The sequence below is a fragment of the Loxodonta africana genome, chromosome X (assembly GCF_030014295.1).
Source record: "Loxodonta africana isolate mLoxAfr1 chromosome X, mLoxAfr1.hap2, whole genome shotgun sequence".
Taxonomy (NCBI): Eukaryota; Metazoa; Chordata; class Mammalia; order Proboscidea; family Elephantidae; genus Loxodonta; species Loxodonta africana.
This window is the reverse complement of record NC_087369.1, coordinates 38694338-38708866: the sequence shown is the minus strand read 5'-3', so window position 1 is coordinate 38708866 and position 14529 is coordinate 38694338. Positions and strand designations below refer to the sequence as shown.

Sequence of the window (14529 nt, the reverse complement as noted above, 5' to 3'; positions counted from 1 at the left end):
CACAAATAATTTTTTCAGTGTTACTTAAGATAGCAAAAACATGTAAAGATTTTAAATGTTCAATAATATCAGAATTTCTTATAAATTGTACTCATCAGCCATCTTCTGGAGTACTAAGCTTGTATTAAAAATTGTTTTGAAATAGAGGATCTTAATTTTTTTTAATATATTTAATCATTTTTAAACTAGAGAAACTTCTTCAAATGGACTCTCTGGGCATTCTCCTGGAAGTGTTCTATTCTCTGGTCTTGTGTGACATCACACTTGTATGGTTCTTTTTTTGCCTTTTTTTTCCCAACGTCTGGATTATCTTTGCTATATCCTTCCCCTATGTCTGACCTTGTAACTTCTGTTCCTTGGAATTTCATCCATCTCCCTCCATTAATACCTTATTTGAATTCAACTAGCATCTTTATTCTGATTTTAGAAGTTGCTTGGTATTTCATGATAGCTAGATAGACATTGCTACTAAAGTATGACTCTGACATCTCAGGTCTTACAGATTGCAATCTAGCCCACTACTGTGACAAAACAGTTATACAGTTTAAGTCTTTGTTTAGGAAAGAATGTCCATCCAATTTACAGACAACTGGTACTTGCCTTTTAATGTGATGTAAATTTGCCCTCACTTTGAAAGGATTGAACCAACCCCCCACTGCAGCAAACTCTTCATCACAATCACCTTTGCTTACTGCACGTGTGGCTTTTAAATGGCCGAAAAGGCTTCAAGCCTTTTCTCGCACTAAAAGCCAAACCAAAACAAACCCGTTGCCCTGGATTCCGACTCATAGTGACCCTATAGGACAGAGTAGAACTGCCTCATAGGCTAAATAAGAACCGTATGCACCCGTTCTGACTTCTTTACAAATCCGGCTTAAAGACACGCTTAAGAATGGATCTCATTTGTAACTGCATTTCTTGTATGAGTGGAACCTCCTACCATCCACTCCGTTGCCCAAGCCAGAAATTTGGGATCGTCTTGAAATCAGCCAAGTAGTCACCAGATTTGTTTGATTCTACTTCTTTAACATGACTTGAATCTGCATGCACTGACAGCCCAACTGCCATGGCCTTATTTCAGGACTTTATACTTTTTCATCCAATTAATACCACCACAAGGCCATGACTGGGGCAATTTAACTTTCCCGTAATCTATTCCACACATTCTGCTAGTATGACAGCCCTAAAAATCTAATCATTTTATCTCTGTTACTAAAATCATTATTGGCAGTGCATTGCTTAAAAGATCTAGTTCAGCTCTTTAGTGTGATATACAAGGCCACTTTTTACCTCTCTCTGCACTCATCTTTTGATCTCTTGTTAATGTATTCAAACCTCTTCTTCTCTTCCCCTGGGCATGAGTCACTCCTAACGTATTGCTTACTGATCTTGAATTTTCTGTGCTCTGTTACGCATCTCTTCTGTTGCATGCATTGTTTATTTGACGTAGAATAAAATCAAGGACTTCATATCACTGGCTAATTGCTACTACTCCTACAACATACCACTCAGATACCACCTACTGTAGGCAGTTTCGACTTATTAATATAGGTTGCTCCTCCTAGATCATTCCAGTATATCCTGTGAATGAACCTCCTTCCTGGTGGTTTGATCTCTTTACCATGTGTTTAATAGGAAAATTAATAACAGACATCTTACTTGGATTTTAAGGTTTTTCTTATCCATGAAACCAAATTATTAACCATGAAAAGCCCAACCCAAAATGCGAAAGTCTGCCCGATACTGCTCTACAGCAATGTAAATTTGTCTTATCCTGCTAGAAATGGATAGTCATCTAACAATTACCTCCTAATTTAAATCTTCAAGAAGTCTCATGGCTGCAGGTGGGTGAGGGCTAACTATTTGCAGCCTGGCCAGAAGTAACCTGATATCAGTAGATCTCAGGAAAGGGGGAAGGCAGTGTTCCATCAATCATGTTAAGATTAGCCAATGGTTGATCTTCTATATTTCTCCTTCCTCTTTTCTTTATAAGCCTCATCGTACCTACCTTCTGTGAGCCATTTGCTTTTTCTGGAATCAAAATGGTCTCCCTATATGGATATAGAACAACTGCTCAGAATAAACCTTATGTTCAAATTTTGGTGAGTTTTGGTTATTTTTAACACATGTAACATCCTTTTCCTATGTATTTTCCCCCCGATGTCAACTTTATCAGATATTACTATAGCCACTCCTTTTTTTTTTTTTTAATGTTTGTGTTGTATAATTTTCTACCTCCTTTTGCTTGTAACCTACGTCTGTCATTGAATTTGAAATAAGGTTCTTGTAAATAGAGTGGGGTCATATTTTTTTTATCGACTCTACAAATCTCTCTGCCTTTTAATTTAAATTTAAGGTAACTATATTAAGTCTGACATTTTATTATTTGTTTTCTATGTGTTCTTGCTGTTTTGGTTTCTGTTTTCTTTCTGCCTTTCTGTGTATTACTTAATCACGTTTAGGACTCCATTTTGATTTTTAGTGTTTTTCAGTGTATTCCTTTATATTGTTTTCTTGCTGTTTTTTCTGAGTATTGCAATATACATATGACTTATCATAGTGAGATGGGCAGTCTGCCTGCCATCTTAAATAGGGAAAGGACTCTGCCTGCCATCTTCTGTGATACAGGAACTAACTCCTCGTCTTTAAGCTATCTCCTTATTTAAGTATACATCCAGTTTCTGGCCAAGTTGAGGAAAACAAGACACTGGGGTCGCAGGATCAGCTGAAACTGGCAAGAACTAGATCTGGCCCACCTGACATGTGCAGAGCCATCAGCCCCATCCTCTGGGAGACCCTGGAACTCTTCTCCCACTGGACAGAACTAAACTTTAGTGACCCAAAATTGGGGGAAGTCTTTCAGAAGCAAGGGGTCTGAGCCTAAGATCTGGTTTGAGAGACCACCCCCCTCCCCCCGCTTTTTAGACTGAGCAAGTGCAGAAAGGCTGGATTGCTCTGGTAATGGCTTTTTAGGCCAGGTCAGTCAGCAAGCTGGCCCCACCTGGAGGTGTTCTGAAGACACCAGACCCAATTTACTTCACCCATATAAACCCCTTGGGCTACTGTTCTGGAACCCATCTTGGCGATGCAAGTCCTGGTATGCACCTTTGCTTGGCCAACCAAATAAAGCTTCTTCTTTCACTTTCACCCGTTTCATGTCTCTGTGGCCACACCAAGCAGGCATGGAACAATTCAGTTCCAATAGTATACTGGTATCAGTATTTTACCATGTCAAATGAAGTATGGAAACTTTACTTCAGTTTAGGTCCCTTTACCTTCCCAAATTTTAAATATTGTCTTGGGTATCCAATGGTATTGAAATTTTTGTATCATTTATCAAATATGACTTAGAGAACTTGTAAGGAGAAGAATAGTGTTGTATTTACCATATTTCTGCTCTTTCCATTGTTCTTCTGGATGCTTCAAGATTTCTTCTTTTATCACTTCCTTTCTGTTTGAAGAATTTTCTTTAGCCATTCATAAGGGTATGTCTGTTAGGGACAAATTCTTTAAATCTTTCTTTATCTGAGAATGTCTTTACTTCCCCTGTCATTCCTGAAGCATATTTTGCAGGATATAGAATTCACAAATGAGAGCTCTTTTAGCACTTGAAAAATGTCGTGACACTTCCTTCGTTCTTCCACAGTTTCAAATGAGAGATTATCTGTTATTCTTATTGGTACCCTTCTGTCCTAGTCATCTAGTACTGCTATAACAGAGATACCACAGGTGGATGGCTTTAACAAAGAGAAATTTATTCTCTCACAGTCTAATAGGTTACAAGTCCAAATTCAGGGTATCAGCTCCAGGGAAAGGCTTTCTCTCTCTGTCACCTCTGGAGGAAGGTCCTTGTCCTCAATCTTCCCATGGTTGAGGACCTTCTCAGGTGCAGGGACCCCAGGTCCAAAGGGCACACTCTGCTCCTGGTGCTTCTTTCTTGGTGGTATGAGGTCTCCAACTCTCTGCTTGCTTCCCTTCCCTTTTATCTCCCCAGAGATAGAAGGTTGTGCAGGGCACACCCCAGGGAAACTCCCTTTAACTTGGATCAGGGAGGTGACCTGAGTAAGGGTGGTATTACAATCCAACCCTAATCCTCTTAACATGAAATTACAATCACAAAATGGAGGACAACCACACAACACTGGTATCATGGCCTAACCAAGTTGATACACACATTTTTGGGGGGACATAATTCAGTCCATGACATTCCACCCTTTGGCCCCCCCAAATCATATCTTTGCAACAAGCAAAATATATTCACCCTATCATATCATAGCAAAAGTCTTAACTCCAAGTCCAAAATCCAAAAATTCTTCTTCATCTGTGAAATCTAGAATACCAGTTATCTGCTTCCAAGGGTACAATGGCAGAACAGGCACAAGCTAGACATTTCCATTACAAATGGGAGAAACTGAAAGGAAAGAAGGTATAACAGGCACCAACAAGTCAGCAGAACACATTACATTAGCCTTTCAAGCTTTGAAAACAATCCTCTGTTCTCTGAGACAATTTACACAATAGCCCTGCCCTCCAGCCCCTAGGTATTGGCCACACTCTCTGGATTCTAAGTGGAGGTCCCTTGGCTCTGGGCTTCAGCTCTGCCTTCCAGGAGCACTGGGACAGCAACTCTGCCTCCTTGGCTTTAGGCGCACCATTCTCCTAGTCCACCTGAGTGGCAACTGCACCCTTAGAAACACTAGAGGCCATGGCTCCACCCTTTGAAACCCCTGAGGTCATGGCCATACCTTTTGAGACTGAGGCAGCTCAGCTTCTTGTGTTCCCTGTCTCTTCAACTTCTGTTTCCTGGTTTCTTGGCCCCTTGGCTCCTCGGGCCTCACACCTGCATCTGCTCTGCTGGAGCAAGTGTTCCAAAGCTCAGTAGCTCCACCAATAAGTGCCTGGTGGCACCCCACTCCACCAAGAAGCCTCCTGCACACAGGCACTCAGCTCTCGCTCTGTGGGTCGGCTCCAGCGCTGTCTGGCGCTGGTGTCCTGGTTCTGCTGCTGCCGGTTCTCTGTCACCGCTGCCTTTCTGCAGGTTCTCAGCTACTGTTGGCCCTCTGTCGCTGCTGCTACTCTATCCATTCACAGTTTCAAAACTGCTTCCACATTTAAGGTATCTGTTAGAGCAGCACCCCACTCTCTCGGTACCAAATTCTGTCTTAGTCATCTAGTACTCCTATAACAGAAATACCACAAGTGGATGGCTTTAACAAAGAGAAATTTATTCTCTCACAGTCTAATAGGTTACAAGTCCAAATTCAGGGCATCAGCTCCAGGGAAAGGCTTTCTCTCTGTCACCTCTGGAGGAAGGTCCTTGTCCTCAATCTTCCCATGGTCAAGGAACTTCTCAGGCGCAGGGACCCCAGGTCTAAAAGATGTTCTCTGCTCCTGGAGCTCCTTTCTTGGTGGTATAAGGTCCCCAACTCTCTGCTTGCTTCCCTTTCCTTTTATCTCTTGAGAGATGAAAGGTGGTGCAGGCCACACCCCAGGGAAACTCCCTTTACCTTGGATCAAGGAGGTGACCTGAGTAAGGGTGGTGTTACATTCCCACCCTAATCTTCTTAACATGAAATTACAATCACAAAATGGAAGACAACCACACAATACTGGGAATCATGGCCTAACCAAGTTGACACACACATTTCTGGAGGGACATAATTTAATCCATGACACCCTCAATAGCTAATAAGTCATTTCTCCCTGCAGGCTTATAAGATTTTTGTTGTTGTTTGTTTCAGAAGTTTAATTATGATGTGTAATATTATAAATTTTTTAGGGTTTGTCCTACTTAGGGTTCAATTCACTCAGTTTCTTGAATTGTGTCTGCCTTTTGCCACATTTGGGAAATTTTCAGGGTCGCCATCAACTAGACAGCAACTAACAACAACAATTTCTTCTAATACTCTTTCAGGTCTACTCTTTCTCCTTTTTTCTGGGACTCTGATAATACAAATTTCGAGTATTTTATTACTATCCAACAGATCACTGAGGCTCTGTTCATTTTGTCCTTTCAGTGTCTTTTTCTCTCTGTTGTTCATTTCGGGTAAATTCTATTGATGTTTTCAAGTTTACTGATTCTATCTTATCTCACTCTACTACTGAGTCATCAGTGAGTCTCTTATTTGTCATTGTATTTTATGTTCTATAATTTCCATTTGGTTTTTTAAATAATTTGAATAATTTCCATTTCTTTGCTGTGATTTTCTATTTTTTCATGTGTTTCAAGAGCATTTGGAATTGTTGAATTATTTTTGTGATGGCGGCATTAAAGCTCTTGTCAGATAATTCCAACATCTGATATATTTAGGAATTGGCATCAGTGAATTGTCATTCCTCAGTCATGTTGTGATTTCTCTGGTTCTTGGACTGATGACATTTTTATTGTATTTTGGAAACTTTAGCTATTATGTTAGAAGATTTTGGTTCGTATTTTTTCAGGAGGCAGCCATCCTGTTTAGGTTATCATGCAGGTCCTGCCATACTTTTGTGGGCTGTGGTTGCAGTGACAATGTAATTTTCAGAGCTTTGGTTTATCTTGTGCAGGTAGGCTAATACTTGTCCTTGCTGGTGATGCTTAAGGGGAAAGAAAGAGCTTCCCAGTCAGGGACATCTCGTGACTCTAGGTGGGAGAAGGGACTGTTTGACCTACTGGGATGTAGTGCCCTTCCTGGGCCAGGCATATGTTGTGGCAGGGTCTCCCCTGCTTTTGGGGGATGGGAGCAGCTGTGACAGGATTCTCCTTGCCCAGAGCTGGCTATACAGCTTACCAGTGTGTGTGGGTGGGGACAGGGAATCTCATGCCCACCAGGAAGGAGAGCACTTTCCTTGACTGTTTATTGTCACAGGGCTTCCAGTTGTTCCCCCTTGCTGGTTATGCTGGGGTCAGCCTGGTGTTTTCAGTGGAACTCTCAATTCTCTCTGGGGAAGGAATGAGCATACCTGGACCGCCTTCTGGCATTAAGTTGGGAGTCAGAAAATGCTGAGCTTGGGTTACCTTTTTCTGTTGGGTGGGTGAGGGGGGTCACTATATCATTCTTCCATTCCCAGGGTCCCTAACTAACTCAGCTTCTTCTTTACACCTTCAGAGGTCTCCTTTAGTTGTCTCGTGTTATTTTCAGGGTCTAGAGTTGTACTTATAGGAGGAACACGGAGAAAGGCATCTAAGACATCTTATCTGGATTGGAAGTCTTTTCTGTGCCTTTTAAAAGGGCTCACTTGATTAGGTCAGGCCCACTCTGGATAATCTCCCTTTCTTAAAGTCAACTGTGTCATATAAAATAACCAAATCACAGGAATGATATCCTATCATATTCAAAAGTCTCTCCCACACTGAAGGGGTGGGGATTATATAAGAGTATGGGTACTTGGGGATCATGTTAGAATCCTATTTACCACAGAAGGATGTGTGAATGTACTGGCAATTATCCTGTTGAAGGTAGAAACCTGTTAAGATATCAAAAGAATACCTTTTACAATCAACTCACTTCAAATGAAGTCGATCTGGTATTAGAAATACTTAATAAAATTCAAAATATTCAAAAGACTTTCAGAATTTAATGTGAATGTCATAGGTTTGAGCTATTTAAATATTTCTGGCCATGGGAATACCTTCTGTGTGAAAAACGTGCTAACTCAAAGATGAATTAAAAGCTTATTCCCCCCACCCTGATTGTATTTTATAGTATATGTAATTACAGTGGCTGCCAGCAGTTCACGTAGAAAATAAAGGTCAGCGATGATTCTGATTTTAAAATCTTACAGCAGGTTTATGCTTAACGTTGTCCACATTTATATGGGTTGCACATTGCACAAAATTTATGACTATATATTGCTTTAGGTTATAATACAATGTCCTCTCACCTAAAATAAGATTAATAATTTTAAGCAAAATTTGCTGGGCTGGCCAATATGCCAAAAAAAAAAAAAAAAAAGGAGTCAAGTTTCCAGGCTAAATTAGAATCTGAAGGGAAATCCTTCACTATGTTTGGAAAGGAAGTAAGACCTGAAATTTAATTTTAAATAGCAATGGTCTTAGGGTGATATTTTTTACCAGGGACAATTAGAATTGAATTAGCCAGATACGATTTAGAACTCACGTTTTGCTTCTAAGGCTTTCAGATTATCACTTGGGAGGCTCCCAAACAGGAATTGGGTGCTTTTGATAATGTGCACAAAGATGAAGAGTCATAATACAAAACCCAAAACCAAACCCACAGCTATCAAGTCGATTCTGACTCATAGTGACCCTACAGGACAGAGTAAAACTGCCCCCACAGGGTTTCCAAGGCTGTAAATCTTTATGGAAGCAGACAGCCACATCTTTCTCCCATGGAGCAAATGGTGGGCTCAAACCACTGACCTTTTGGTTAGCAGCCGAGTGCTTTAACCACTGCACCACCAGGGCTCCTGAAGAGTCATATACAACCCATAAAACCCTTCATAAAAAAATAAGGATCTGTTTTTTTTTTTAAAGCTGCATTACATAAAGTTAACTATAAGAGGAATTGAAACATGAATATACCCAAGAAGCAAAAATTAAATACCTATGCTGCCTTCTGTCTTTAGCTGTTCTCAATCACAGTAAACTTAAGTGGGAAAGCTTTAAGAGAAAGGTATTAAGTTCTAAGCATTTGCCATCTTCTCATCGCTTCTAATGATGAAATGTACTTGTTCTCTCCTTTATCATACAAGATCTGAGTAATCAGAGAAAAGGAAAATTAAAAGAGCAGAGTTGAAAGAATAAAATGGAGGGCAGGGGGAAGAGGCAAGAAAGCCTACGTGGACTGGGTTTGAAGAGAGTTGGGAATGCTAATTGTGCTAGATGGTCTCTGATTTCCTTTCCAGATCCACTCCCTAATCCTTCTCCACCCTGTTCTGTGACCCCAAGAGACTGACCTTTATGGGCTTCATCAACCAATCTCCCTTGTCCTGTGTCTTCATGTTGGCTTTGGCTAATGGGAACTACTAACAGGAGATTAGAGGGCAGGAGGAAGGAAAGGGTATTTCCCAGGCTCCACCCCGTACAAGCTTTAGGTTGGTAGTGGCTACATTTGGCACAGTCTAAGGTCACAGCTTCTGTTGGGTGGCCTTCTACTACGCCTACAAGACGTGCTGGGTTTCAGGAACTGCTACTTCTCCTTGCCCCTTCAAGCTTGGTGGTAGAATGGCTTCTTACAATTGCCGGCTGCAGGGTACTCCATTTCTTGGTTTCTCTTCATTCTTTACATATTTTTTTTTATTGCACTTTAGATGAAGGTTTACAGAGCAAATCAGTTTCTGATTAAATAACTAATACACATATTGTTTTGTGACATTGGTTGCCAACCCCACCACATGTCAGCACTTTCCCCCTCTTGACCTTGGGTTTCCCATTACCAGCTTTCCTGTCCTCTTCTGCCTTCTCGTCCTTGACCCTGAGCTGGTGTGCCCATTTAGTCTCATTTTGTTTTATGGTCCTGTCTAATCTTTGGCTGAAGTGTGAACCTCAGGAGTGACTTCAGTACTGAGTTAAAGGAGTGTCCGATGACCATACTCTCGGGGTTTCTCCAGTCTCTGTCAGACCAGTGAGTCTGGTCTTTTTTTGTGAGTTAGACTATGTTATGCCAATTAAGCTAGGTGTCCCCTGAGACCATAGGCCCCAGCCCTCAGCCCAGTAATTCAGTCCCTCAGGGAGTTTGGATGTGTCTGTGAAGTGTCCATGACATTGCCTTAGTAAGTGATATCTTCGTTAAATTCACCCAGCCATCCCTTTCAAGTGTGCCATTTATTTTCACGCAGGATCCTGACTGATACTTTGGTAGTAGGGGATGGGAGAAACTCTAAGGCAGCTACGGGGGTAGGATAAACTGATGGTGAAAGAGATAGGAAGAGAAGATGCTTAAGGCTTTTTACAGCATGCTATTAATGTTAACACCCCTTCTTCGTAATTCTTAAACTGCGTTTTTTTCCGGCTGGGTTGGTGTTTCTTTATATGCATGTTCAAAATAAGACAGGTCCATTAACTGTCTTGGATTTACATAATTAAATAAGACTATTCAAATCCATCTGGTGGTACAGTGGTTAAAGCGCTTGGCTGCTAACAGGTCAGCAGTTCGAACCCACCAGCTGCTCTGTGGGAGAAAGATGTGGCAGTCTGCTTCTGTAAAGATTACAGCCTTGGAAACCCTATGGGGCAGTTCTACTTTGTCCTATAGGGTTGCTATGAGTTGGAGTTGACTCGATGGCAACAGGTTTTTTTTTTTTTTTGATTCAAATCTATCTAGAATTGAGTGTATCATTTTAAGACTTTCTCTCATGGAATCAGGAACATCCCAACCCTGTGTACCTGCTATGTTTCTAGAGAAATTCAATGATACATCATGGTATCAAATTGATTTCTACTATCAGGCTAAAGACTTTTTTTTTTAATATTTCCTTTTATTTTGGAACAGCAATTGGGAAAATAACAATGATTCCTTCAGAAATCAATGACTCCATCCAGGTTGTTACTTCAGGTGTCACTCAAAAAATGGACAAAAGGCAAGTGATTGCTATTTGTCCATCATTATACCAGCCTATAGAGCTGAGAGTTCAAATCTCAAAATTTTCTCCATCACCAGAAACTATGACTTCTCTTCGACAAATTGGACAGGTAGTGTTTTCAGCCAGCCAGCGATCGATACAATGGAGATGATAGTCGTGGGAGCAAGGCAGTATGCGAAGCTTGGTGCCCTCCGTGTAGTCTGTGATACAAATGCTACAGGACTTCAGTGCATCGGGTCCACCGAAGCTTCGCATTTCCAAGGTGTCAATCTGTTCTTTGGTGAGTCCTGTAGGTTGATCCTGATGACTTTCATTTAGGTGGAAAAATTCAGCAAGGTTAAGAAAAGGCCAAGGGTCATTTTCATCCCATATTGATGGGGACCCATCTTGACCCCCTTGCCTGGCCTCTGATGAAGACCCTGATGTTGCACTACCTTCATTACTGCCTTCAAACAACTCTGAGCTAATTTCTTCACTAGAACTGGATATTGGGCTAGAACTTGAACTGTGAGCATAACTGGAGTTTGGGCTGGGAACTGATATAACACTTGGACTGTAACTGGAACCAGCATGGCTAATACGATCAGAACCACCACCGCTTCCATTCTCTGACTGTGCATGTTCTGTATTTTGACTGGGAGATGAGCCACCATATTCTAAATTAGGATCACTCTGCATAAACTCGTTTGACTCATCGAATCCTGTCATTACCTGCCTTAATGTGCTCTGAATTGCAACAGGTGTAGTAGTATCATTTAAATCAGTATTTGAAGCACTATGAATGGGGATTCTGATTGTACTGACATAAGTTCTCACACCTGGCTGCTCAGATTGTGAAAACGTATGCCTGAAAACTTCTTGTTCACCTTCATAAGTGATGTCATTGCTTGGTGCCTGAGATGTTAATGGAGCTCTACTAGCTATGCTGTCTGTCTGCAAATATTCTTCAGGATAAACTCTTCTTACTTCAAGATCTAAGAGTATGGTTGGGTTTCTCTGTTCTGATATCGAAGATTCTTCATTGCTGGTTGTATCTGGAGAACTTTCTCCTTGAGAGGCATCCCTTGCTCCAGAAGTTGTAAAAAGGCCCCTACTTTGGAACTCAGTTCCAGTTATTTGCTCTCTTGGTGTTTCATGATGCTGAGTTCTAGAAAAAATCTCAGTCTCATTGACTAGAGGATGCTCAGACGTCTGAGACGAAGTAATATGATGAGATCTTCGTGAAACTTCACTCCCTGGATTCACAGGTGACCCACTTTCAACTCTTGCTCTGGTCCTCCGATGCTCTGGGCTCCTGCTTCTCGGTCTTCTCTGTCTTCTAAGGCAGACAGGTATGGGTTCTCCTGTTGATGATGCACTTAGTTCAGCTCTAGACTGCCATGGAGGTGTTGATTCAGGTGCTGGATTTCTCACCTGCCTTTGGCTGTTATTTTCCATATTTTCTCCACTGGAATATCTTGCAGATGGTGCATATTCATTCTCTGGATTTGGGCTCCGATTACGGTTAAAACTTATTTCTAAACTGAATCTGAAATCCCCACTGTTAGGATCAGTCTGGCTTACTACTCTCCAAGATTCATTTCTTGTTTGTCCACTTCTTGTCATATTTTCAGTTTGTCGAAGTGCATTAAGCCAGTCTAAAACAGAGTCACTGTTAGACACTTCCTCTGAAGAGTCTCCACCTTTTAACAGAAATGCGGGGGATACTAAAATTAGGACAATCATGAAATAGTGCTCTGACACAATATTGCAAAAACAAACAAAAATGAGAACTTAAAATCCCAAGTGTTTTAAACAGGTTTTACGTTTATAGAATTCTTTTGTAAACTACACTGTCTAGATTTACAAGTAAAGGTAGGAAAGTTTCGATTTGATGTTTAAAAAGTGAACTCATCCTAGAGAAACTTAGAGAATTTTTTTAAGTAAATCTGGAAGAAGTCTACTTTCAGTATTTAATATTTCTTTATATACAGAGCCTAGCATAAACTGTGGGGATAGGAGGAATATCAAAAGACAATTTTTTTTAATCCACTATCAAAACACTAAAGCAATTAAACAAAGTAAGCACTAGTAAGGTATAGTACCAGTATTTGAGTTCAAATTTTCATCAAATTCTCATTAGTCTACATTAGTTCTTCTAGGCTCTTAAGTGCCTTTGATAATAATCATAAGGTTAAATTAAAATACATGACTGTTTTAGCTATTGCCAAAATATTTTTTTAAAAATTGCCATCGAGTCAATTCCGACTCGTAGCGACTCTATAGGACAGAGCAGAACTGTCCCATAGGGTTTCCAAGGAGCAGCTGGTGGATTCAAACTGCTGACCTTTTGGTTAGCAGCCTGAGCTCTTAACCACTGCACCACCAGAGCTCCATTGCCAAAATAGACTTATATATTTGAAAGGCTTATATATTTGAATGTATTTTATTTGAATACCTGTTATTGAATTGAATTGACATGGAATGGAAGGTCAGACCAAATGAACAGGCTGAACCTAGCATCATACATAAACAGACATGCTCAAGAACCACACTATTATAGTAGCCTCTTAGAAAGTAAAATTCTCTTCTTCACACTGGGAGGGAAACACCAGAGGCGAGGTTAGAGTAGAGTTTCTCAGACTCAGCACTACTGACATTTGGGCTGGATAATTCTTTGTTGTGGGAGGCTGCTCTGTGCCTTGTAGGATATTTAGCAGCATCTCTGCCCGCTGCCCACTAGATGCCAGTAGCAGTAGCACCCCCCCCCCCCTGCCCCACGGCCTCAGCATCATAACCAAAAATGGCTCCACCAAAACCCGGACATTACCAAATGCCTCCAAGGGGCGGCGGGCAAAACGGCCTGTCTTGGTTGAGAACCACTGAAATGAATGGATCTAGAATTCCTTTGACGCTTACTCAATATACTTCCTAAATGTAATAGAACATTCTTTGCCCCTCTAATGGGAGCTGTGAGGCCTCGTGTGACAACCAAAATGTCTGCAGACATTGCCAAACATCCCCCAGGGAGGGGGAAGCAAAATCACACCCAGTTGAGAACCACTTAAAAAAAAAATCAAAACAGTTGCCCTGGAGTCGATTCCGACTCATAGCGACCCTAAAGGATAGAGCAGAACTGCCCCATAGGGTTTCCAAGGAGCTTCTGGTGGATTCAAACTGCCGGCTTTTTGGTTAGCAGCCGTAGTTTTTTTTAAATAGTTTTTATTGTGCTTTAAGTTAAAGTTTATAAATCAAGTCAGTCTTTCACATAAAAACTTATATACACCTTGCTAAAAAAAAAATACATACTCCCAATTACTCTCCCCCTAATGAGACAGCCAGCTCTCTCCCTCCACTCTCTCTTTTCGTGTCCATTTCGCCAGCTTCTAACCCCCAGCAGCGGTAGTTTTTAACCACTGCGCCACCAGGGTTTCCGAGAACCACTTAAAATATGCAGTATTTCTTTTTGTCGGTGACGAAGTCACATGTCTATATAGAAGCAGTAATTCAGTAACTAGGAGAAATTTCCAAAGGAGGTGGGAAGCCAAAATTTTTTTTTCTCTGTGTCCCAATTAAAATAGCCCAAATGTGAAGCAGAAAAAAAAAACAACTGACAACAAAAAACCCCACCTTGACATTCTCACCAAACATCAATGCCGATTTTCTTTTAATGGGCATTTACTTAATTTCAAATTAATTTGTGCCATTTCTGTATATCTTTGATATTTACTATTATGAAGTTCCTCATCCATTTATTTTTACCCCATAGCAAAATATACTTCAATTTTTACCTGAGTCTTCCTGTGGCGGGGCCTCTTTAATTTCTTGTAGTCTTTCCTGCAACTCTTCTTCAGTAGTTTCACCTGGGATGCCTAACAAATTGTTATCCCTCATAAGCCTGTAATCTTCGACGCTCAAACTATCGACAAATCGGTAGAAAGCTTCTTCCCGAAGTAGTCGGTCCATCTGACTTCTGCGGCGGGCTGCGGATTCATTTTCGTCATCGTCGGAATCTGAGTTTTCCAT

The 14529-nt window shown here is 41.0% G+C and overlaps 1 protein-coding gene across 1 annotated transcript; it reads right to left on the bottom strand.

The window, feature by feature from the left end:
* Window positions 1–10474: 10474 nt before the first annotated feature.
* LOC100655682 (E3 ubiquitin-protein ligase RLIM-like) lies at window positions 10475–14529 on the bottom strand. Its single transcript, XM_010599749.2, is given in 2 exon segments — window positions 10475–12206; window positions 14283–14529. Coding segments are annotated over 2 exon segments (1881 nt in total). The 3' UTR covers window positions 10475–10572.